Consider the following 26,880-nt stretch of genomic DNA (forward strand, 5'->3'; position numbering starts at 1 on the left):
AGTATTAACTTGTTTCACTCAATTGTTCCTTTAGCTATCTTGCCAGATTTTTCATTAATTTTTGAGGTTATATCATTTCCCTGTTTGCATTATTCCCTCTAAACTCTCCCATGTACCACCTTCATCTTGCTCTTTTTCAATGTCATGATCTCTTTTTTTTATTGTTGTTACATTCTGTGTGTGTGTGTGTGTGTGTGTGTGTGTGTGTTCCTAAATACATAAATACAACCAGCTCAATATAATATAATGTTGCTTGTATGTTATGTTTTCAGGGCTGACCATTTGGTATTGGATAACAAATTGGTGTGCTTTTTGCTGGGAAAGACCTAACTGCTACTGTCTTAATTATTTTTCTATTGCTGCGAAGAGACACCATAACCAAGGAAGCTTATAAAAGAAAGCATTTAACTGGGGGCTTGCTTACAGTTTCAGAGGGTGAGTCCATGATCATCATGGCAGGGAGCATGGCAGCAAGCAAGAAGGCATGGCACTGGAGTAGTAGCTGGGAGTTTACATGTTGAGACAAGAGAGTTAACTGGGAATTACTTGGGCTTTTAAAACCTGAAAGTCCACTCCTTAGTAACACACCTTCTCCAACAAGGCCACACCTCCTAATCCTTCCCAGACAGTTCCTCCAACTGTGGACCAAGCATTCAAATATATGATCCTATAGGGTCTATTGTCATTCAAACCACCATAGATTTCTAGATGTTATTTACAATGAGATTCTAACCTGTTAAAGGGTAGTGGCCAAATCTTACTTTACTGTTATTTCTCTTCACTGTCTATTAGAGTCTCTGTTTATCGTGAGTTTTCTATTTTTTAAATACTTTTGTGCCAACTAACACAATATTAAAACATAGAATAAAAATCCTATGTAGTAAAGGACCTTTCATTGTATAGGTGAGAGGACTATATTCCCTGATCCACCTAAAGATTTTAAGTCTAGTTATATACAGAATTTCAGTTTGAATATACTTTATATGACTCCAAAGGTCAATGATTAGTTTAAGAAATTATTTTAGCTCTGGAGAGATGGCTCAGCATTTAATAGCACTGGCTGTTCTTCCCAAGGACTTAGGTTCAATTCCCAGCACCCATATGATGGTTCACAACTATATGTTCCAATTCCAGGGGATCCAGCACTCTCCTCTGGCCTTTATGGGCACCACATATGCACGTGGTACACAGTTACACATGCAGACAAAACATTCAGACACATAAAGAAATTTTTTTGAAAATTAATTTTGTTTAGTAAGAATTTATTGAACAAAAACTCTTGACACAGTAGAATAAAATTTAACATTTCTTTAACACATTCATTTAATATTTTAAGAATATATTAATCTATCATATGCTTAAAACAAGCACTGAATATATATGAGTTATTTTGGTTGGTTGGTTGGTTGGTTGGTTGGTTGGTTGGTTGGTTGGCTTATTTGCTTGTATTCAAGAGCATTGGACCATAAGTTTAGTTCTATTAATAAACAGAAAATTAGAATGCAAACTATATATGCTTATTAAAACTTTTCTGGAACTGAGTTATCTTTGAAAGTAAAAAAAATTATTAGATACCTCCAGAGTATATTATAGATTTCCAGTTTTCTCCTCCTCCTTTTTTTTCTCTTTATTTCTCGATACTGAGGGCCAATCCTTGCAAGTACTTTACCACCATGTGTGGCTCCAAGACTCTATATTTTAGCAATAAGGTATAATATCTGTTTAAAAATAGATATTTTAGATGTGTTTTATAGAATAGCTCATAACATTATATAACCAAATAAATATTTGCAATTAGTCTTTTTGCTTATTTTTTATGATTTTTGAAGACAGGGTCTCTTGTAGCCAGGCTGTCTTCAAACTTACTATATAGCTAAGAATGACTTTGAACTCCTGATTCTCTTGCCTCTACAACCACAAAATTACAACTATGAGCTGCCACACAGATTCAGATCAAGTGTTCTTAATTACTTCAAGCAAATGACAAAGCATCTTGGTGCTTTTCTGCACTCTGCAAAACTTGCTTAGAGCCTAGACATAGAGTCAGACCATCTGTTCTTGAACCCTAACTCTACTGTGTAATCTTAGGCAAGTCATTTTTCTGTACTTCACTATTCTCAGTTGTCAAAAAGGATGAAAATAATCTGCCTACCTCGCAGAGTCGCTGTATAGTGCTAAAAACAAAGCTTTTTTTGCAAATTGTGTGTACTCAAGTGTTATCACTTCCTTGATTTGTTGGTTCTGCCCTTTAAATAGGTGAGTTTTAGAAATTATTGGGCTTTGTTGGCCATGACCTTTTCATGGGTAGGTGTTTGGTTCCATGGTAATTGGTCTGATATAATGATTAGTCAGTTACCCTACTTCTTCCAGCTCTGAAAATTCTATGATGTCTTCTGAGAACTTGTCAGTTTCTGTTCTCTGATTTTCTTGCTAGAGTGTGACAGGAGCACAATAACTTTTCATTTCTATGCTGCATTCCAGAGTAATCTTTTTGAAGATATTTTAAGTGACAATTAGGATCCATGTAAGTTAGAATTCACCAGCGGTTTGGGTGTGAAAAATAACTAAACTAAAATAATCAAATTAATAGATTTCATATATTCATAGCTAAGTTTAAACATGTTCTGGTTAAAACAGCTAAAGTACTCCTTAATCCTCTTTTAGTACCTGACATACTTCCTTTCATACATTGTAAGATTCAAAGTAATGTAACAACAGGTAGTGCTAAAATGGCTTAGAGTCAGTGAAATACACTAGATAATAACTTGAGAAAATAATACATTTTTCAAGTGAATTGAAATAATCGTGTTCTTTATGATGTTGCATATAGCAATAACATAGTATATAAAACTAAAACTGGAAATAAAACTGTAATTCTAGTTAAATTGTATTGTGTAAATAGTGTTTTCATATATATTAGTAATAAAGTAACTGATGTCATTTTCTCCATAGAACTACTTTCTGCTCTCTTCTTCTATGGATAAAACAGTCAGGTTATGGCACATTTCTAGAAGAGAATGCCTTTGCTGTTTTCAACATATAGATTTTGTCACTGCCATCGCTTTCCATCCAAGAGTAAGTAACCATTTATACACCCTTTGTCATGCTAAATAGAGATGAAGGAATTTGATTTCTGCGGAGAACAGTTGGGACTACAGGATTAAAATCGTTAGTAGCCATATAACTGAAAAATTAATATCTTATTTTGCTTTTGAGCTTGGTGTTGTGACATCAGTGTTTAAGCCCTGCACTCGGGAGGCTAGCGCATGTGAATCTCTGTGAGTTTAAGGCCAGCCTAGTCTATATAGTAAGTATTAAGACAGCCAGGGCTGCCTAGAGGCCATGTCTTAAAAAATGGGGAAAGGGACTAAGAATGTAGCTTAGTAGGGTATTTGCTTAGCAGCAGGAAGCTCTGAGTTCAGTTGCAAGCACTACAAAAACTGGGTGTGGTGATGTATGCCTGTATTCACAGTTCTGGGAAGGTAGTGATTGAAGGATGAGAAATTCATAGTCACTCTGAACTACACCATGAGTTTGAGGCCAGTCTGGGATACATAAGACCCTGTCAGCCAGTGGTTGGAAAAGAAGTATTCTAATAATTTACATTACAAATGGGAAATTATATTCTAAGTACAGTAGTGAAAAGTCATCCCACGGGCGGTGGTGGCACACACCTTTAATCCCAGCACTCGGGTGGCAGAGGCAGGCGGATCTCCGTGAGTTTGACGCCAGCCTGGTCTACAGAGTGAGTTCTAGGACAGACACCAAAACTACACAGAGAAACCCTGTCTTGGAAAAAAAACAAAAAAGGCACTCCAAATTCTTAATAACACATGGAGTATAAATTCTTTATACACTAAAGATGGGAACTATTAGACTTAGAGATAGAAAAATAGCTAAACATGGTAGTGCATGCCTGTAATCCCAGCTCTCTTGACGCTGAGTGGAGGACGATCACTAGTTTAAGGCCAGGCTGGGCTATATGCCATTGTCTCTAAAAGGAAAAAACAATAGGTATAACATGGTAAATGTGAGACTTGTGGAACGGAGACAAAGTTCAAAAGACTGAAATGGGTAATGACCAAATTTCATTCTATGATATCCTGAATTAATATTTAGGGTTTTGAAACATTGTTAATCAATAGTGTGTGTGTGTGTGTGTGTGTGTGTGTGTGTGTGTGTGTGTGTGTGTGTATGCTTATGTGAATGTGTGTGCACTTGTGTGTATACATGTTCACATGTGGATATACTTGCCATTGTATTCTCTTGAGGCTAAGGTCAACATTGGATTTTCTTCGTCTATCACACCCTACCTTATTTTTATTAACTAATGAATTTCTATTACTTTATGTATATGGGTATTTTACAAGTATATCTGTGTACCACATGTGTATCTGGTGCCCTCCAAAGCCAGAGAGGGTGTTGGATCCCTCAGAACTGGAATTATAGATGCTTGTGAGCCACCATGTGGATGCTAAAAATTGCACCTGTGTCCTCTGGTAGAGCAGCCAGTTCTCTTAACTGCTGAGCCATGCTTTCAAACCCACCTTATTTTTTGTGAGAGTCTTTCTCACTGAAGCTGGAGCTCACTGTTATGACTAGACTGGCTGGCCAGCAAGCTCTCCAGAATCTACCTGTCTTGTCCCTTGCCCCAGCAATGGGGTTACAGACTTGTGCTAACACACCCAACTTTTATGTAGGTGCTAGGGATCAGAACCTGAGTCCTCCTGCTAAGGTAGCAAGCATTTGACACAAAGGAGCCATCTCTGAAGTTCTTGTTACTCTTAATCTTGTTTGTTTCTTGTTTACCATTTTTGAAAACAGATCTCACTGTGTTGCTATGGCCTCGAGTGATCCTCCTGCCTTGAGCTTTTTGAGTAGTTGAGGCAACATACATGTGTTGCTGATCCTGGCTCACATTGTTGTTCCTTTTTATTCATTTTTCCATCTAGAAAATCCTTTAATATCTACCCCTAGAAACCAAGTACTTCACCAGGTGTGATGGTACATGTCTGGAATTCCAGCAATCAGGAGGTTGAGGCAGGAGGATCATTAATATGAGGGCTGCCTGGGCTACATTGTAAGTTTCAGGGTAATGTGGGCTACATAATGAAACTTGGTCTTGAAAATAGAAAAAAAAAGCAGTAGTTAATTTTATTTCAACCAAAGAGGAAAAAAGTTGACATGGAATTGTAGATGCCTTACGACTTTATGGTATAGAGCCATAAATATTTAAAGCTGAATTAGTTTTGGTTTTCTGCAAATGTAAGCACAAGGAAGAATACTCATTGATGCCTCCACTGCTGCCAGATTAAAATAGGTGGAGGACTCGAGATGCTTCTAAATTGCCTTTCCCTCCCAAGTCTGGTAAATGGCTACCTTGCAGTCAGGTCATGCATCTCTATTTGTTTAATACCCATTGTCTTTTTTAATGCAACATTCAGTCATTTTTGCCTTTCTTCTTTTCCCTCAAATTAGGAAAAATCACTAACTTTCCCCCTCAATATAATTGCTCTCCCAAGGCAAACCTATAGCTTTTAAAAGGCTTAAGAACACTTGAAAATTAAAATGGTATAATCTGTGTTTGTATCTTATTAATTTTGACCATCAAACTAGTAGAATATTCTTTCTAAATAATGTCCTTATCCCTTTCCTTAGGTAAGATAAAGGATGGAATCTATACTTAGCAGTAACTGAGCCAAATCTCTCCACCTATTAAAGTAGCAGTGCTGAAGGAAACACTAGTTTGTAATAGTGTTCTCGATAGTATTTTATTATTGAGGTCTCAGTTCTTTCAATTATTTTTGTAATTTTCTTTGAAAACCTAAAAGCTTGGCTGGGCAGTGGTGGTGCACGCCTGTAATCCCAGCACTCGGGAGGCAGAGGCAGGCGGATCTCTGTGAGTTTGAGGCCAGCCTTGTCTACAGAGCTAGTCCAGGACAGGCTCCAAAAGCTACAGAGAAACCCTGTCTCGAAAAAAAACACCAAAAAAAAAAAAAAAAAAACTATGGCGAAGAGATTTTGGCAGGGGCTGGGGAAAACAGTCATGTCAACATTTTATAGACAATGTGACTCTACTATAATGTTACCTGGAAAGAAAGAAAGCAACAAACTTGTAAATCAAATGAGAAATTGGAGACACATGCTAATATTTCAATACAGTTTAAATTTTGAAGTCCAAGATAATATTTTTAAAACTTGTTCAACTTTTCTGGTAGATGCTAAGTACAGTTTATTATACCATATCCTCAAGAATGTTCCATCATGTATAGATCATCCATGACAGGCTTCAGCAGTGAATTAAGTGTCTTATATGAAGAAAATGTCCTGATTATTAATATATAATCCTTGTCTTTGTGGGAGGTGGTAGCTGTAATGAGAATCTGTACCTTCTCATGTTATTTTTGAGAAAGAGTTTCTCACTTAACCTAGAGCTCACCAATTTGGCTAGACTTGTTGACCAGGGAGCTCTAGGGGTCTGCCTTTCTCTGCCCCTGAGCACTAAAGTTACAAATGTTTGTCATTACCATGTATGTGGGTGCTGGGGATCTAAGCTCAGGTCCTCACACTTTACTGACTGAGCCATCTCCCCAGCCCCTGGAAAGTAATTATCACATTACCAGAATTTAGCTCAGCTGAGAGGTAGGACTAGTTTAGTTTACAGAGGACTTTTCAGCCTTGACTCTATTGACATTCTTCATTATAGTGGGAGGGATGAATGTCTTGTCTATATAGTGTAGGATGATTTACAGTGGTAACATCCTCCCCTACACTAGGTTATGATCATCAGAAATGTCTGCTGACATTGCTGTATACCTAGGATGGATCCAGTTTCTCTAGATACAGAACTCCTGCACTGCAATTCAATATTTTTTAGTTCCTAAAAAGCAGGTTCAACTTGTAACTGGTGTTAGCCTTGTATCCCAATGTTACACATGTCCCTGAAACATGCATGGTATAAGATAGTGTTTCCCAAAGCATACCCAAAGAAAGTCCAGGGTGAATTAAATTAAAAACCCACTTTATCCCCCTTTTGGATATTCAAAATACAGGTTAACTGAAAATCTTATAAAGTTTTTGCACTCCAGAATTTCTTAAACTTAATTGATTGTAGAACATTATTTCATGTGATGCTTACTCAAACATTTACATTAACATCCATATCTTGGAAAAACAGTTTAAGGATATAATGAAGTTATTCAAATTCTGTGTCTCCAACATGAAAGCAGACATGTTTAATTGTTGTCATTTTTAGTACACAAAATGGTGCTTGCTTGAAGACTAATACTTTGTGGCTAGGTGTAAATGTCGTTCACTGATCTCTATCTCTATCACTTGTTTTCATGCATGAGGCCTTGGCTTGACTCCCTAGTACCCAGCCTTCAAAATAAAAAGAAAATAACAGTAACAAATACTTTTCAACTAACACTTCATTTTAGGTTATTATTTCTTAATTTGTAAATTAGCCAAGCTTTCCCTGATGTGAAAATAAAAGCATTCTCTTTTGCCAACTTTTTAGGATGACAGGTATTTTCTCAGCGGTTCATTGGATGGAAAGCTCCGCCTGTGGAACATACCTGACAAAAAAGTGGCTTTATGGAATGAAGTAGATGGTCAGACTAAATTGATCACAGCTGCCAACTTCTGTCAGAATGGCAAATATGCAGTAATTGGGACATATGATGGTAGATGTATTTTCTATGATACAGAGGTAAGAGCCTTATGGTTTTAGACAAGTTATTTTTACCCTCTGGCCTTTAAATGCCTTATCTGTAATATGGGGCAAAATTGGTAATATCTGAGACTTAGAACAAATGATCCTTGAGGTTTCTTCTATCTAGTTCTGATATTTTTAATTTATTATTTTGTTTTAGCATTTGAAATACCATACACAAATACATGTACGATCTACTAGAGGGCGCAACAAGGTTGGAAGAAAAATTACTGGCATTGAACCTTTACCTGGAGAAAATAAGGTACTGTAGTATTCAAAACCATCTCTCTCCACACTGTGTACTGATTCTTGAAAGTTAGTTTTACTATCTGGGTATAACATAGGAAAATACTGCTGTTTGTAGTTTTGCTGTTTATTGGCTTGGTGTTTAACACCCTTTTGGTGTTATGGCTTAATTTAGATGAAAAGATGATATTTTATCTTTGCTTTTGGTTTTCTTTTAGATACTGGTAACCTCAAATGACTCCAGAATCAGACTATACGATCTCAGAGACCTATCACTGTCCATGAAGTATAAGGGTTATGTCAATAGCAGCAGCCAGATCAAAGCAAGTTTCAGGTAAATTGGCATTGAGAAATCCCCAAAAGTATGGCATTTCTTCACTCCCTGTTTTTCATTATATAAGGTTTTTAAGTCTACATTTTTACAACTGGTATCACATCATATCATCATCATACAATATTTACTTTGTCTACCTGCATGGTAGGTAAAAAAAAAAACTATCCCTGTTTTGCAAATAAAGCAAAACCCTGGTAGGTAAGAAAACTATCTCCATTTTGCAAATAAAAAAAGCAAAACCCAGAACATTGAATGATTGGCCTAAAATCATAGTTCTCAGAGACATGCTCAGAAGATTCTTAGCTCACAAATATTTGCTTTTCAACTTTTATATAAACTTTCAAGAGACACCCCACCACACCACCACCACTACACACATATTGCCTTGATCCCTTTAGGTGCAGGAGCTAAGAAAGCATTTGATCACCCTAAAGTAAAGTACCTTGTCATTATACCTTTACTTGTCATTATTATTTCAGTTCTTTATTTGGGATCTGTAAGCTCTCCTGAAATAAGATTACCTGCCTAGCTTTTCTTCTTTCTAATCCTGCTTTCAACTCTTCTCCAAAGTCAGTTATTTTCTTCTTGAAGGACCCAGTAATTCCCCAGCCATTCAACTGGTGAACTATTCTACTTCTGTTATCCTTTAAGGCACTAGTTCTCCTAGAGTAGATCAAACAACATCATAGTTACTGGGCTTTGATGAAATTACTAATGCTGGTAGAGTCACACTTAGCTCAATGAGGCCCTGGGTTGGGTCCTCAGAACTAATAATGTTCAAGATGTGAACAACAGCTTACATCCCTCTGTCTGAAAAGATTAGCCTGGTTATTGTGACAGATAGTATAGTCATTATAACAGTGCTAGAACAAGTAAGTAGCAATGATCAACAGCATTAAAAAAGCCTGGCTCTGCATCAAACCACCTTCATAGTCTTCAGAATAAGAAGATGGCTCTAGTTTTCAGCAATCTCCCTCAGGTGTTGTTTTAGATATTTTAAATTAGGAAGCACTGATAGAAGGAAACCTTGATTTTTTTTCTGTTTATTTTTTGACCTGTCCTGCTCAAATATAGCCATGACTTTACTTACCTCGTTAGCGGTTCAGAAGATAAATATGTTTATATCTGGAGTACTTACCATGACCTAAGCAAGTTTACTTCAGTCAGGAGAGATCGTAATGACTTCTGGGAAGGTATTAAAGGTAAGCAAATGCAGCTTACTTATATGTATGTGCCTTATTATAGAGGAGTAGAGATTCATTGTGACCGCACTATGCTGGAAACATAGATGGACGGATTTATGTCTTCCACTATGTCAGAATTTATAGAATAACAGTAAACTCACAAGTTACAACAGTTTTGTTGGCTGCAATTTCCCAAGAAGTCCCAGTTTCATTTGATAGCTGGCCTTAGGCCAACACAGGTTCTTTTTATCCCAGTTCTTAAGAATCATTACTTGTGTGGGGGTAGTGTGGGTGGTATAGTTCCACACATGACACTGTGCAACTGTAGAGACCAGAGAACAACTTTGTGAAGTCGGTGCTCCCATTCCACCATGGGTTTCAGGGATCAACTCAGGTCGTAAGGCTTGTGTAACAAGAACCTTTACTAACCGGGCCATCTCCCTGGCCCTTTTGTTCTATTTCAATTACTAATATTAAGTTTCACATCACACATTCACATGACACAGTAAGTAGTAGCTTATAGAGTGGCTCAAAAGGGTTAAAGAGGTCACAGTTGAAGGAAGCTTTACTGGGGCAGAGGCAGATAGATGCAAAGAAAGTCACTGGGGTAGTTAGATAAGACATTAAGGAACATAAGGGAAGAGTTTCTGGAGGCTCAGCAGAGCAACCCACAGCCAAACTGTGAAAGAACTGAAAACCAGGTGACAGGCAGGAAGTGGGACACTTCCAGAAGGAGGACTAAGCTGAGCTTAAGCTTACAGGACAATTAGGAGTTCTCTCTTCTTGACATGGACCAGGTGCTCAGGTAGCAGCAGTTCACTGGGTTTGTAACCACTACCATTAAAGTGATAGGCTCTGTCATTTTATAGGGTCCAGATGAGAGTACTCCACCTTTCAGTGTGTTCACTAAGTTCTGGGGCCATTTTCTCTCTGATACAGTTTTAATAAGCCCTGTAGTCATATGCTTTCAGTCGACTTTGATAAGTTTGTAGGTGCTACCCTTGTGGCTTGTCTGTGCTTGTAGTTGGTGCTGGACGGGTGATGGTGTCTGTGTGTACAAATAAGATATAAAGTCAGCCTGTCTCTGCATTTCTATTCAAAATGGAGTCAAACACTGCTTTGTAATATGGAGCCACCCACAGCAAGACATGGAGAAACTTAGAGCAAGGTGCAACCTGATCTTCAAGACATAGGCAGTTTAACAATTGTAACTGATTGTGTTTCAATAGCAGACTATTTCATTTATCTATAACAGTGAGAATTATTGTGGCCTAACATTTGAAAAAGTATGGAAGCGTAGAACCTATATGAGACAGTTTTAACAAAATGCTTCTGGATTTTAAATTAGTCTTACATGATTTAAAAGATATTTTTCATAGTCTCATTTTTGTCTTGATGTTTAATATAAACTTTCTCAGTTATCCTGAAATAATTTTTTCCCAGCACATAATGCAGTGGTTACATCAGCCATCTTTGCTCCAAACCCAAGTTTGATGTTATCCTTGGATGTTCAGTCTGAAAAATTAGAAGGTACTGATAAAAGTGAAGATGCTGAAGTTTTGGATAGCACGTCTACTGGTAGGTATCTATATTTTATTTGTCCTGTTTTTTTCTAGCCACCTATGGGAAGATTTTCATACATATAAAAGAACATTTCTTGTGTTCAAAATAACAGTTGTTAGATACCCATTTCTGAACATTTCAGTAACATGTTTCTTGTAAGTTTTACACCTTTAAATTCATCTAGGAATTTTGGAAAATTGGGAGTTCATCATTTTTGCAGGCAGCATTCTCTGAAGAGAAATCAAAATGAGGCGAGCAAGATGGTATAGCCTGTAAAGGCCGCTGCTGCCAAGCCTGACACCTGATTTCCATCCCCAGGACCCACACAGTAGAAGGAAAGACTACTCTAAGCTACTTATAACATCATCACATGCAGCCCCGTGGATAACTGACAGAATCAGAAAATACAGCTTGAGTCAGCTGCTTCTAGACAGAGACTCTAAGTGCTTGATTTAGTGTCGTGTTTGCCTGCTTTTAGTCAGTGCTTAATAATTGTTTACTTCCTAAATCCATGATTCCAATGAAAGCAAGGTTCCTCTGCTTGCTACAAATGCCTGCTGTCTTCAAATAGGTAGCTGTATGCATACCTGCAATTTTGAGAATGAGTGGTCATTTCATTTATGTATTTGTTTACTTACTTGTTTTTGAGACAAGGCCTCACTGTGTAGCCCTGGCTGGCCTAGAATTTGCTTTGTAGACCAGGCTGGTCTTGAGTTCACAGAGATCTGCCTGCCTGTGTCTCCCAAGTGCTGGAATTAATTATAGATATTTAAAATGCTCAGAATAGGAAGTGAAAGGAAAGTGTCCAAAGTAAGAGTGATTGTAGCAGCAGTTATATAAACGTGTTCTGTACTAGTCCTAAGAGTGTGGGTAAGAACCTGCATATGTGAAGCAGTTATTAGAGAAAATAAGCTTATATTAAAAAAAAAAAAAACGGTCATAGAAGACTTTCTGCACCTTACTGACAAACCTTTTACAGAGCCATAAAATCACAGCAGAATAGGAGTACAGAGGGGCTTTTGTCTTCTTTTGCTTTGTTTTGGTTTTTTGAGACAAGGTTTCTCTGTGTAGCCTTGACTGTCCTGGAACTCGCTCTGTAGACCAGGATGGCTACTTGAATTCCTGAAAAGTTTTTAAGGACTTTCAATTAACTGTCCCAATAATGTCATTTATACTATCCATTCTACTTACTGTGCCATTCTGTTTGAAGAATACTCTTTTTTGTTTTGTTTTGTTTCGTTTTCCGAAACAGGGTTTCTCCATGTAGCTTTGGTGCCTGTCCTGGATCTCACTCTGTAGCCCAGGCTGGCCTCAAACTCACAGAGATCTGCCTGGCTCTGCCTTCCAAGTGCTGGGATTAAAGGTGTCTGCCACCACCATCTGCCTTGAAGAATATTCTTAGAAACAAGGATGAATTCTAGCCTAGCACTCCTTTCAACCCAAATGATAATTATTAAGAATTTACTAAATGCCTACTTGGAGACAATCTATAGTATATTTTTTTAAAGCCTTCTCAAAATTGTATCACATTAACAAGGCCCCATTAACTCTCTAGATCCTTTTTGAAGAGTCACAGCTTTTAATGGATTATTTCCAAATTTGTACCTGTCTAGGTATAGCTAAGATTAAACTGACAACTCAGGGCATGGGACCATAAAACACATCCAGTGTCCCTCTTTCTTTATTCCTGGTATTTGGCACTTTGGGCTTTCCTGTCTTACCCCCCACCCCAGGTTAGGATGATGTGGTTTACACCATGTAATAAGAATTAGAAACAGTGTACTATAGTAGTCTCATCCTGTAGCTCAAGCTTACCTGGAACTCACTATAGACTGAGACTGGCTTCCTCAAACCTCTGCCTCACCTACTTTTGCTGAGATTCCAGCCACTATTTGAGTCTCAATAAAGAATTTTCATTTTCTTCTGCTTCTCTCACATCTCTAAATCCTTTACTACTGCTGCACTGCTTGCCTTTAAGATAGTCCAGAAGGAGCATAAGGAATGTTCAAAGACTCACAAGACAGTATGACAAACCTAGAGTGAAAACATGATGTCTTTCTCATCGTGTACCCAACTTTTCAATGAAAATTTAAGTTCCTCTACCCCTAAGGAGTCAGCACTTGTTATATCTACAGTTTTTAGTCTATATCAACATAGAATTTGTTTGTCAACTGTTTTTACAGAGCTGGCAAATGAAAAAGGTAAGCATTTGGGCCAGTGAGCGTAGCTACATAGATACTCAATATAGACCAGAAAGGCAGAGTGCTGCTGTCAGCATTCACAGAGCGAATGTATGTATGTACTCATTTCATGGCAGTTTCAGGGTGTCTGTGCTACAGCTAGCCTTATCAATCATCTTAGAGACCCTCTTAACAGCAGAACTGCTGCCCAGCTGTTAGCATTCTTCTAGTATTCCAATTCTTCCAGTATTCCAATCCTGAGATTGAAATGGAAGCATTAGATGGCATAGAGGCCTAGACTACCTTGGAGTAATTGAGTCATTCAGTCTCCAAGGAACTGTAACACCCCTAAGACGGGAAAAGAACAGCTAAGAGGAAGTTAAGTGGAAGTGTGCTTTAGTCAGGCAGAAATGTACCAGAGAATGTAAGCATTCTAGAGAAATCAAGAACATAGATGGTCGGAAGAAGATCTTTCCCACCAAAGGTACAAACAAGGTCATGAGCGTGTAGTATTGTGGCAATGGGCTTCTTGGTCCTTTAAAATCAGCTAATATCTTTTCTTCTGCTTTTCAGGTATTGTGAAGATGGATAACACAGAAGTTCTTCTCTCTGCTGACTTCACTGGAGCAATCAAAGTGTTTATTAACAAAAGGAAAACTGTACCTTAATTTGAAAATATATTTAAAACAACCATATCAATGAGTTTCTATATGTATCAGAAATGAGAAAAGTATTATAGTGTTTCAGGCTAACATCCTTTTTTAACTTTTATTGAAAGTTGTCCAAATATAATATATATTTTTTTGAGAGGCAGTGTTAGCAATCTAGGAACCCCTAGACTAGAAAGAATGTGGCTAGATTAACATTGCCAAGCATAGAGTTTATGTTTTGTTATGTTTATGTTTTGTTATATAATTATAAACATGCACAGGTTTCTGCATGAAAAGATATTAATATATTAATCACATGTGCGTGCCTTTTGGTTACATGCACTAAATCTAACAAAGTTAAATTATTGCGGTGGCTCTTTTGGCCTCCTGCTGGGTGATAGTCTTGTTTCTAGCTCTAAAATTTTTTTTGCACAAAATTTCGTTTTTAAGAAACGTGGTATCTTTTGACTGAATTATTGTTTTGAAAATGTTATATAGGTTTTCAATAGGTCAATAACCATGTATAAATGGTTTTTTATAAATTTCTCAATTTGGGGACAAGATTTTTTTGTGATCTAAATTGTGGACTTATTCATTACTTTGTATGTGTATATATATATATATAATTTTTTTTCTTTGCCACACTGGAGCACAATGTTTCTATGTAAGAAATTCTTTTCTTTATCCATGAGCACCAGGCTTTGCTCACTTAAAAATAAGCCACATTAAGGAGTGAGTCTTCTTTTTTACAATAATGTAAAAATGAACTGTTTACATTTTTTTTAAAGCATTGTAGTTTTTAAAAATTAAGCTGTTTTGTTTTGTGTTGTTGAATTTGAAAGGCCTTGTAAATACCAATATAATGTACCAATGAAATAACATCTGGGACAATGGAACCTGGTAATGTTGTTGATGGTTTGCATATGTTGCTGAAAATGAAATATGTGTCATTAAAGTTGGTTATCAACACTTGTTAAAGGTGAATTATTTTTAGATGACTTGAGTAAACCAGGAGATGCAAGAAAAACCAACTTTTGTCTTAAATTGACTTCAATCAATCAGGGATTTGAAATCCCTGTTCTAATGCATTAGCTACATGCCTTTAAAGCTGCTTCTGAGTTTCATTCTACAGTGAGTTGTACTGCCATCTATGCTCACGTGTTCTTTCTGCTGCATTGTTTCCAGAGCGTGCAGATGTGAGGAGTCACCATCATGTCCTAGTTAATCTAGCATGGTCTTGATCTTCAGAGTTCTTGGCTTTCTTCTTGATTGCTTGTCGTCCGCCTTGGATTGCCCTGCATTGCCCTCTCACTCTAGACAGTGCTCTCTCCCTTCCTTTTTACATCTCTTGGATCTCATCCTCCTGTACTCCACATGGCAAATTGAATTATTATGTCACTGTCTTTCTAACTAATTAGGGTTTCTGGTTTTGTTTTGGTTTTTTTTTTTTTCATTCCTCTTCTTCCTCTTCTTTAATTTCTTTTTTGTTTGTTTGTTTGTTTTTTTCGAGACAGGGTTTCTCTGTAGCTTTGGTGCCTTTCCTGGAACTCACTCTGTAGACCAGGCTGGCCTCGAACTCACAGAGATCCTCCTGCCTCTGCCTTCCAAGTGCTGGGATTACAGGCGTGCACCACCACCACCACCACCACCACCACCACCCGGCTATTTGTTTTTTAAGACAGGATCTGTCTAGTCCTAACTATCCTGGAATACTCTATGTAGAGCAGTAGAGCAGACTGGCCTCGAACTCACAGAGATCCTCCTGCCTCTGCCTCCTAAGTGCTAGGGTTAAAGGTGTGCACCACCACACCTGGCTTTGACTGACTTCTTTCAGAGTATTTCTGTCTTTCTGGGTGTTTCAGCTGCAGATAATCAGGGTATTGCTCTGGGAATATTTCCTGATACCTTTCATACAGTTGCTTAAAGAAAAGGCTAAACTAGTTGCTTACGGACACAATGTTGACACTTGCGGTTACTGTGTAAATACACTGAACTTACAAGTCAGAAAGTACGTTTGCAAAGGACGCATCAAGATATGTACAAAGAAGCGAGGCAGGGTGTGGACAGGAGGATCATGGGTTCATGGCTTACCTGCACTATAGGGCCAGTTAGTTCAACTCCAATCTGGCAAACTTCAACCCTGACTGAGAAGAAAAATAAGAGTATAGTTATAGCTAGTGAGTAAGTGCTTCCCTAGCATGTGCAAGGCCCTCACTTCAATCCCAGTACTGCACCATTCTCCCCACAATGAGTATCAGAAAACCTCCATGAATAATGTGATTTAGAAAAGAGCAGGTTCTAGAGTCGGATAAACTTGGATTTGGTTCCTTGTTAGCACGTTCCTTGGTCAAGTTATTTATCCTTTGTTATCTTTTTCCTTGTATGTAATATGGAAATGACTAATGTAAAATGTAAAGATTCAATGATAAATTGCGAATATATGAAACATGAGATCTAGCTAGTAGATGTACTCAGTAAATGTGCGTTTTTCATTGCCCTTTTCAAGTATCCCTTTAGACTAAACAAAACATTTGCACACACATGCACATGCTTTTTGAATGGATATATTCACGGGCACATACACAATAGAGTGGGTTTTTTTTTTTACTGTAGCAGCGCCCATGTTACTACCCATTCACCATGTCCGAGCGAGGGGCTAAGGATTAAAAAGAGAGACAAGACGGTGGGTCATTCATCTCAGTAGAATGCCCTTTATTGAAGGAGGGAGGCGGCCTTAAATACAGGCTTACAGTACAGTGGAAGAACCTGAGAGGGCAAAAGTTCGCTACAGATGTTTTACATTCTAGCATTACACCAATATGCAGGATACACAAACAAGGAACTTCCGGTAAGCTGTTAGGAGGAATGAAACCACCAGGACATCCGATCAAGGTCAGCAAGCAAGGCAACAGCTCCCCAAGGAAGTGGGGGGTAGGCAGGGCCCAACAGTGCCTCACTGTGTGGCCCTGCCTAGTGTAGACTAGGCTGCCTGGAACTGACAAGAGATCCACCAGCCTCTGCCTCCTGAGTGCTGGGATTAATTTTGAGCTAGGAATTAGAAATGTTGGTCTTGATACAGTGACACAGAATTCTAGCATTTCCGAAGTTTCTCACACAGTCTGATCTGCAAGTACTTTCACCCATGAAGACAGCTATGATCCACTTTGCTGCAGAGTCCTAATATGAGAACTCATGCTTTAAACAGTTGAGACTGGCCCAGGGTTGAGAGCACTAAGCTTACTGTTCTCAATTCTCTTTGCTGCACTAAAGACAAAAGGAAGGGCCTGAAATCCTTCTCTCATAACAATGGGCATGTCTGTAGTCTTCTTAAGAGTTCTCTGCCACTTTTTTTAATTTAATTTTTTTTTCACTTTACATACCAACCACAGTCCCCCCCATCCCTTCTTCTCCCCCTCACCGCCCCCCCAACTCACCCCCCATCCACTCTTCCAAGGTAAGGCCTCCCATGGGGAGTCAACACAGCCTGGTACATTCAGTTGAGGCAGGACCAAGCCCCTCCCTACCTACATCAAGGCTAAGCAAGGTATCCCATCTTAGGGAATGGGCTCCAGAAAGCCAGCTCATGCACCAGGGATAGATCCTGATCCCACTGCCAGGGGCCCCTCAAACAGACCAAGCTACACAACTCTCTCCTATAGGCAGAGTCTGGTTCCATGCAGGTTCCACAGCTATCGGTCTAGTTTGTGAGTTCCTATGAGCTTGGTTCAGTTGTCTCTGTAGATTTCTCCATCATGAGCTTGACCCCCCTCCCCTGCTTACTCATTTAATTCCTCTTCCCTCTCTTAGACTGGACCCCTGGTGCTTATCTGTCAATCTCTGTATCTGCTTCCATCAGTTACTGGATGAAGGCTCTATGATGATAGGGCATTCACCAATCTGATTACTGGGGTAGGCCAGTTCAAGCACCCTCTCCACTATTGCTAGTAGTCTAAGTTGGGGTCATCTTTGTGGATTCCTGGGAATTTCCCTGGTATCCCTTACCCCATAATGTCTCCCTCTATCAAGATATCTCTTTCATTGCTCTTCCACTCTGTCTCTCCCCCAGCTCGATTGTCCTGTTCCCTCATGTTCCCATTCCCCATCCCCTCCCTTCTATTGCCCCCCACCTGCAGTTTACACAGGAGATCTCATATATTTCCCCTTCCCAGGGTGATCCATGCACCCCTCTTTGGGTCCTCCTTGTTACCTAGCTTCTCTGGAGTTGTGGATTATAGTCTGGTTATCCTTTTCACAACATAGTTTATCATGTCATTTTCCACTAGTCTTCAGATAACCCAATTGGGCAGTAACTTACCCTTTGAAATGCTTACTTACTTAGTATTCACATGTCCATCCCTCAATTTCTGTTTCTAGGACCATGTCTCTTCGTTGAAGTGAAAAATTGAATTATCAAAATATTTTTAATTGCTTCAATATGAGGACATGTTGGAGATTGTTTCCTCATATATTTAGTATTCTTTTTACTGTTTTATTTCTACTTTGGTTTATTCATTTTTTCCCCATATTTTTCTGTGTCAGTGTGTATAATACACATGTTTTGGCATGTGTGGGTATCTGTGTGGTGTGGGTGTGCATATAACTCTGTGCATATGCACATAAGGCCTGAGGTTGATGTCAAGAATCATATTCACCAGTCATGGTCGCGAATGCCTTTAATCCTAGCACTTGGGAGGCAGAGGCAAGTGGATCTCTGTGAGTTCAAGACCAGCCTGGTCTACAAAGCAAGTTCCAAAACAGCCAGGGCTGTTACACAGAGAAACCTTGTATTGAAAAACCAAAAAAAAAAAAAAAAAAAAAAAATCTTCAATTACTCTTCCACCTTATTCTTTGAGGGAGGATCTCCCACACCAAACCCAGAGCCTGATGATGATGTGGCTAGTCTTGCTAAACAGCTTGCTCTGGGAATCCCTTGTCTCACCCTTCAGAGGTTAGGATTACAGGCAGGACACTACATCCACCTAGCAAGTTACATGGCTTTTGGAAGATCCAAACTCCTATCAGTCTTCATGCTTGTGTTGCAAGCACTTTAAATATTGAACCATCTCTCCAACCTGCCTTTTTGGTTTTTCGATACAGTTTTATGTAGCTTACTGTCTTTGTTCGGGTTTCTATTGCTGCAATGAAACACCATGGCGACAAAGCAAGTTGGGGAGGAAAGGGTTTACTTGGCTTATACTTCCATATCACTGTTCAACATCAAAGGAAGCAGGGCAGGAACCTGGTGGCAGGAACTGTTATAGAAGCCATGAAAGGGTGCTGCTCACTGCCTTGCTCCCCATGACTTGCTCAGCTTACTTTCTTATAGACCCCAGGACCAGCAGCCCAGGGATGGCACCACACACAATAGGCTGGGCCCTCCCTCATCAATCACTAATTAAGAAAATACCAAGCCAGGCGGTGGTGGTGCATGCCTTTAATCCCATCACTCAGAAGGCAGAGCCAGGTGGACCTGTGTGAGTTCGAGGCCAGCCTGGTCTACAGAGCAAGATCTGGGACAGGCACCAAAGCTACACAGAGGAACCCTGTCTCGAAAAACCAAAAAGAGAAAAAGAAAAAAGAAAATGCCCTACAGACCTAATGTTATAGAGGCATTTTCTTTTCTTTTTCTTTTTTTTAAGATTTATTTATTTATTACGTATACAGCATGCATGACTGCAGGCCAGAAGAGGGCATCAGATCTCATTACAGATGGTTGTGAGTCATTATGTGGTTGCTGGAAATTGAACTCAGGACCTGTGGGAGAGCAGTCAGTGCTCTTAACCTCTGAGCCATCTCTCCAACCCTAGAGGCATTTTCTTAATTGAGGTTCCTCCTCTCAGATGACTTTAGCTTGTGTCAAGTTGATATAACACTAACCAGCACACCTGGGTTGGATTCAGACTGTCTATGTAGTGATTACAGGTATGTACCACTACACCTGGCTTCATAGAAAAATTTCAAAAGAAAAAATTTTTGCCAGTTGCATTAGTTTCTGACTTCCCACTTTGCTCATTAACTACACAATGTATATTAAGTACCTACTGAAAATAGAAGGCTGCTGGGCTGAGACAATAAACAGGCAGATTCTCTGCCTGGAGCTCTCTGTCTGGAGAGAAGATGGCTGCAGAAACAAGAAGCTTGGGACTATCTTATGACCGTTGCCTAGATCTATTCCCTTCTCTCCCTATCCTGTGTCTTTTACTCTTATTAAGTCATGGCAGACACTAGGTTATCAAGCTGATCTTTGCCAATCTCATTTAAAGCACTAAGGATACTATGGTCAAAGAGTTTGTGTATAAGACATAGCTAAGGCACACAAAATGGAGTATTACCCAAGCTGTCAACATTTTCCTTAGTCTCTGGCCCCTCCTGAAGAATGTTGGCTATCTGCTTTGAGCTAACTCAGTGGTTAATAGCACTAGCTTCCAGTAGTTCTCATCTTTCCATGACTTCTGAAAGCTGGTCCCTTTCTGTTTTGTTTTATTCTTTAGTTTTAGGTCATCTAGTTTCCACTCTTTTCAATAAATATGTGCACAGGAAATACATTCACAGTGTTCTAACAGGGACACTACTAAGTATTAAGATATGTGTCAAAGGAAAGACTTTACCATGGAGTCCTAATTAAGGCAAGTGCCCTTGTGCGGGTTACCAGAGTAATCCAAGCAGATTTTTTTGGTACATTCATCTACCCTGCACTATATTATTTTCTTTTATTTTACAATCACTTTAGATTTATAGAAATGTTGCAAAAAAGTAGAGAATTCTCAGAGACATGCTTAGTATGCTAGTATGTGTGAAGCCCCATAATCTTCAGCATCATAAAAATATAAAATAAGCTGGGTGGTGGTGGCATACACCTTTAATCCCAGCACACAGGAGGCAGAGACGGGTGGATCTCTGTGAGTTCGAGGCCAGCCTGGGCTATGGAGTGAACTCCAGGAAAGGCGCAAAGCTATACAGAGAAACCCTGTCTCAAAAAACCTAATACACACACACACACACACACACACACACACACACACACACACAGAGAGAGAGAGAGAGAGAGAGAGAGAGAGAGAGAAGCACTGGGGAGATAGCTTAGTGAGTATGAGTTCTTGGTGCTAAAGCATGAGAACCTGAGTGCAGATTCTGCCACCCATGTAAAAAGATATAGCATGCCACATATGTGCCTACAACTCCAGTTCTATAGGGAGCAGGGACAGGAAGATCAGTGGGGCTTGCTGGCTGCGGGCCTAGTTCCAGGTTCAGGGAGAAAGTGCCTCAAGGGATAGGCAGAGAGGAGAGCAGATGTACTCCTTTGGTGTGTGAACAGTTGCAGAGGTGTGCACTCCTGCACACATGTACATTTACCACACATACTCATTACACCTGCATATACTAATAATAGTAGTTAGTAAAATACAAAGTTCTCTTACACTCCCTACCAAATTCCCCTTAATGTGTGTCTCATATTACAGAGTACGTTCATCAAAAGTAAGAACACCACCAATACATCATTAGGTAAATGTCAGCTTTTATTTGGATTCTACCAGTTTTCTACTGTTCTAAGATCTGACCTAGATGCCACATTGCATTTATAGATGTCATGCTTTTTAAATTTTCAAATAGTTTCAGATTTTCATAGAAGTTGGAAAGTATACCTGTATCCACCTACACCCATTTCCCCCTACTGTTAGGCTTACATTAATGTGGCATATTTTCTTCATAATCAAGAAATTACGAGTGGGCCAGCAAGATGGTTAATTGGATAAAGTCACCTGCCACCAAGAATAATCTGCATTTGATTACTTGGTAAGCATCCCTCAATTTGGATCTCATCTGATAATTTTTTGTTGTTGTTGTTTTGTTTTTGTTTTTCAAGACAGGGTTTCTCTGTGTAGTTTTGTGCCTTTCCTGGAACTCACTCTGTAGCCCAGGCTGGCCTCGAACTCACAGAGATCTGCCTGCCTCTGCCTCCCGAGTGCTGGGATTAAAGGCGTGTGCCACCACCGCCTGGTGGTAAATTCCTTTTTATTCTATCACTTGGATCGCTATGACTTAGCACCTGGCTGAAGTAGTTAATAGCTATCAACTTTGTCTTCTATACAGTTAGCACTCTTTGAAGTGCTGTTGCTCATGTTTCTGGCACTCTAACTTTAAAAAGAAAATGGTTTTTACTCACAAGTTCTAGAGGTTGTGCAGTCCCTGATAATTGGGCCTGCTGCTTTGGCCCTGTGGTGAGGTAGCACACTGTGGAAGAATCATGTGGCAGAGTACAGCAAAGCAGGGACAGAAGAAAGGCCTGGGGCCCCATTAACACCTTCAGTGGCATGCCCACAGTGACTTAACTCTCCCACTAGGTCTCACTTCTTAAAAGGTCCACCATAGGGGCTGGAGAGGTGGCTCAATGTGTAAAGGGTTTCCCGCTGCCGCTGGCCTAGCAGTGCACACCTTTAATTGCAACACGTGGGAGGCAGAGAAATTCAGATCTCTGTGAGTTCGAGGCCAGCTTGGTCTACAAAGTGAGTTCAAGGACAGTCAGGGCTACACAGAGAAACCCTGTCTTGAAAAAAAAAATTGTTTTTAAAGTGCTTACTGCTCTTGCAGATCTGAGTTTAGTTCCCAGCACCACACCAGTTCTGGGGGATCTGATGCCTTCTGGCTTCTATGGGTACCTGCACATACGCACAGACACATAAAAGCAAATCCACCATGGACTCTAGGGATTAAGCCTTTAACACATGGGGCTTTGGGGAAAAGGTAAGATCCAAGCCATAGCAGAAGTGAATCACTTAATCGTTGCCCAATCTCAATCAAGGGTAGGAGGGGTTTTAAGCCCCACTCCCTGTTTATTTCCACCAAGCTGATGAACCCCCAAACTAACATACGTGGAGTAAAACTCCTTTTTGCTAACCATTTTCGGCACTGTCAACTTCCTCAGCCCTCTAGGTATAACTTGGGGTCCAATTGGTCTATTGGGTTGATGTTTTCCAACAGATTGTCCCTTCTTCAAGTGTGGTACTCACTGCCACCTTGACAACAGGAGATGGGCAATTTAAATTTGAGGCATTTATACATCAAAACAGAGCTTTCCCTAGGAAAGCTCTGATTTATAGGATTTTGTTTTGTTGAGTTTTTTTAGGAAAAAAAGTCATGAGTTCTACAGCAGTGAGGCCACTAGATGGAGCCATTCATTCCAGCATTCTCCTTTGCTGTCTCATTGCTTGTTTCTGCCTGGGGCTCTGAGGTTCTGATGCCTACTCTGATCTTCAGTGTTCCTGGAGATCAGAGACGCTTGTGGAAGGATCTGGAAGTCTGTGTATCCCATCTATCATTTCCAAAACTTGATTGATCTCAAGAGCATGACTAGTGGCATTTTGTGAAACCAAATATATGAGATTCAGTGGAAAACAGGTCTCACCCATGAATAAGCACAGGACCTGAGATCTAATACTACGGTTGAGTAGAAACAGTTGGGCAACTTGCCCAGGACAAACCTCGTTTGATGATATTGAATGTTGTTTCCATCTTGATCTTTCAAGACACAAGTGATTCCATTACCTACATTCTGTCTTGGAATATTCAAGAGTTGCAACAATCAGATGTGTGCACATTCATTAATGAGAAGTATTGTTTGGGCGCTAGAGTGATGGCCCAGTAGTTAAGAATGCTTACTGCTCTTCCAGAGGACCTGATTTGGTCCCTAAGACCCAAATGCCAGTTCACGACAGTCTGTAGCTCTAGCCCCAGGGCATACAACACCCTATTCTGGCCTCTATGGGCACTGCACAGCCATGGTACACAGACATACATGCAGGTAACACATCAGCACATAAAAAGTAATTTAAAAAATACAAATAAATCTTAAATGACTGTGTTAGGTACCAAAATAGCCATGTGTTTCTTTCTCTTAAGCTATCAAAATAGACACAATAAAGATATGTGTACACTAATCTGTGTATATACACGCTAACCTGTATGTATACACACTAATCTGTGTATATACACACATCAATGCACATATATAAATATATCTGAGCATTTCTATTAGAGTTTCTTTGGCACATGAATCTCTGTAGCACCTGCTCCTTGTTTATCTAAAAGCTCTTCTTCCAGCGTTGAAAACCTGCTGATACTTACGCTTGAGTTACTTGTTGTTCCATCTCAACACAGCTTATTCAACAGTGGCAAGATCACCAAACTTGTACCCTAATAAGAAACGACTTTGCCATACCAAAGCAGTACCTTTTTCTCTATTTATATTCCCTTTTAAATATTAGGTTTTATCTGTAGTGTTGGACCCAGACTGGGTTGGTGGTGGTACCTAAGAGTACACCAGACTACAGGAAGCTGAGGCATGCTGCTTGACAGTCAGTGGTTCCATGTGCAATTTTCCTCTGGCAGGCCCAGGGTATGGTTGCCATGGTGATAACAGCCGTGCAGTGTCGTTATTGATCCACCAATAGTCAGAGAAGCTTTGCAGTCAGGATATTGTTTAGTAGACAGAGTGGTTTCGGATGGACACTAATTCCTTCCACAAAAACCTTGAGTCATGAAAAATCGTACTGGAGGTGAGCTGTTTGCATCTGGGGAGTAAAGGTAAAATCAGAAAGTCCGTGCAAGTGAGCCATGGAGTCTACTAAACCATCACTCAGTGAGAAACTTCCAAGTAAACTATGAAACAGACTGGGACGCTGCCCAACTTGCTCCTTTCCTAATGATGAACCCCAAATTAAAATCTTTTTATTTTGCCAAATAAATAAATATTCATTTCAATTAAACTGCCTGTTCCTCTAACACAGCCCTCTGGGATTCAGTGATCTACAAAGTCATACTATTTTCAATCAGCAGGACTTAGTAAGTTAAATTCAGATACCTAAGCATTAACCTGCTGTCATTTTATAGCAATGAGTTTTTGTTTATTCAGCCAATAGCAAGTGCTTACTCTATGTCAAGACCTTGAACAAATCTACCTGGGGAAAGACACTGCCTAGAATGTGTATTTGCATGAGGAAAGGGCTCTTCTGGGATTTTTTTCCCTTCTGGGCTGGGGCTAAAGTATATGTGGGGATAGAGGTGGTCTGAAGGTCTGCTTAAATAGGAGTCCAGTTCTGTCATTTAGCATTCATTCTTCCTGGTGAAAAGACAGGAAGGTGAAACCATTAGAATGGATACTCTAAAGGTTTGGGCTGCAGCACCACCCACTGTTATGCCCACTGTTACGCATATTGGAGATCTTGATAAGAACAAGTATGAAAGAGCCTTAGGTTGACTGCAATGACTTTGCTACATTCATTTGCCAGGGCTGCCACAACCAAATATCAGGTGGCTTACTCCTTGGCTTGCAAGTGAACATGTTTTATTGTCTCTAAACAGACCTGTTTCTGTACGTATGAGCCCCAGGTGTTTATATATATATAAATCAGATTTATATATAAATCAGACTATGATGGGACAGCTTGACAGCACAGAACGTCAGGGTTTAGGAGGAATTGATCAGCATGAGATTAGACACATACAGATACTGAAATAAATGCCTAAACCCCTAATGCATTCCCTCGGGTGCATTTTCTAAAACCTTTGGAATTTATTTATGCACCACAAAAATTTACTCAGTTAAAGTACACCAGTGCAATGGTTCCTGCATATAATCTGATTTGTGCAACTACCACTCCTAACTTTAGAATATCGTCACTGTTCCAAGAAGACACACTGTACCCATTAGCAGCCACTTTTCTCTTCTCCCATCCTACTAATAAGCGGCTTGTCTCCATGGAGACTTGCTTACCGTGGACATTTTGTGGAAGGGGAATGAAACGACATGTAGCCCTCTGTGCTTCGCTTCTTTTGTGCTATAGCACAGGTTGGCATTTACTTCTGTTTAATTTCTATATAATGATCCATGGCACATTTAGTTTATCCATTCATTATTTGGTAAGCAGTGTCTAATCTTTGGCTATTATGAATAATGTTGTTCAGATCATTTATACAAACTTGTTTTGTGTGAACATTTGTTTATGTTTCTCCTGGGTATGACCTAGGAGTAAAGTTGCTGGGTCATATTTTTAATTTTTTTTAAAGATTTATTTATTTATTATGTGCACAGAAGAGGGTGCCAGATCTCATTACAGATGGTTGTGAGCCACCAAGTGGGTGCTGGGAATTGAACTCAGGACCTCTGGAAGAACAGTCAGTGCTCTTAACCTCTGAGCCATCTCTCCAGCCCCCATATTTTTAATTTTTTTGAGAACTTACCAAGATGTTCTTCACAACCCTGATTTTTTGCATTTCTAACAGCTATATAATTACCTAAAATAACATTCAGAGATGCCCTTACTATTTTAAAATTTTTAAAGATTTATTTATTATATGTAAATGATGTTTTATATAATTTATTTCTTTTTATTTTATGTGCATTGGTGTTTTTGCCTGCATGTCTGTCTGTGTGAAGGTGTCAGATTCTCTAGAACTGGAGTTACTATTAACTGTGAGCCATCTTTCGAGCCCCGAAACATTCAATCTTACAGGCACAATTTAAAAAACCCTCTCATATCCAATACCCACCTGTCTGTATCATTGTAACACTGGAAGATGTAATGTGTCTTCCAGGATTTCTAACAGTTGGCTTGAGGTAGCTCTTTAAAACATGAATATAAAACACAGCCCCTTAAGGGAAATTAGTTATCCTAGATTATAGGAAGCTCCTGCATACTAGTTGAGACCCCTGGTTTGAAGTCCTGGTTCTAGTAACTGGTGACAGTTAGAATCCTTTTTGTTTTGTTTGTTTTTTGTTTTTGATTGTTTTTTTGAGACAGGGTTTCTCTGTGTATCCCTGGATGTCTTGGAACTCAATCTATTGTAGATGTATCCAGCTTGTTCAATAAGAAACACAGAACCGATTGCAGAGTTAAACCACGAGGTCAGAGCAAGAGCGGAAAACCTTACCCTTCACTGCTTCTGTGGTTCTTCCTCTCCGCAAGAGACCTACTTCTGTGCGTCCTGTCTATTTAAAGACTTTCTGTTCTGT

The 26,880-nt window shown here is 39.4% G+C and overlaps 1 protein-coding gene and 1 non-coding gene across 4 annotated transcripts in view; both read left to right on the top strand.

The window, feature by feature from the left end:
* Positions 1–14,898, top strand: part of Wdr44 (WD repeat domain 44) — a 100,412-nt gene extending 85,514 nt beyond the window's left edge. For 2 of the 3 annotated variants that reach the window (XM_036174959.1, XM_036174958.1), the window contains exons 15-21: positions 2,953–3,075; positions 7,520–7,711; positions 7,875–7,976; positions 8,179–8,294; positions 9,369–9,496; positions 10,922–11,056; positions 13,795–14,898. In XM_036174959.1, coding sequence (XP_036030852.1) covers positions 2,953–3,075; positions 7,520–7,711; positions 7,875–7,976; positions 8,179–8,294; positions 9,369–9,496; positions 10,922–11,056; positions 13,795–13,889 — 891 coding nt within the window. In that variant the 3' untranslated portion in view covers positions 13,890–14,898. The remainder of the gene's footprint in view (positions 1–2,952; positions 3,076–7,519; positions 7,712–7,874; positions 7,977–8,178; positions 8,295–9,368; positions 9,497–10,921; positions 11,057–13,794) is intronic. The other variant, XM_036174960.1, reaches the window with a different exon arrangement.
* A 9,239-nt stretch (positions 14,899–24,137) lies between these two features.
* On the top strand, positions 24,138–24,395 carry LOC118574898. Its single transcript, XR_004943775.1, has one exon.
* The last annotated feature ends 2,485 nt before the right edge of the window (positions 24,396–26,880 follow it).

This window comes from Onychomys torridus, chromosome X (assembly GCF_903995425.1).
Source record: "Onychomys torridus chromosome X, mOncTor1.1, whole genome shotgun sequence".
Classification (NCBI taxonomy): Eukaryota; Metazoa; Chordata; class Mammalia; order Rodentia; family Cricetidae; genus Onychomys; species Onychomys torridus.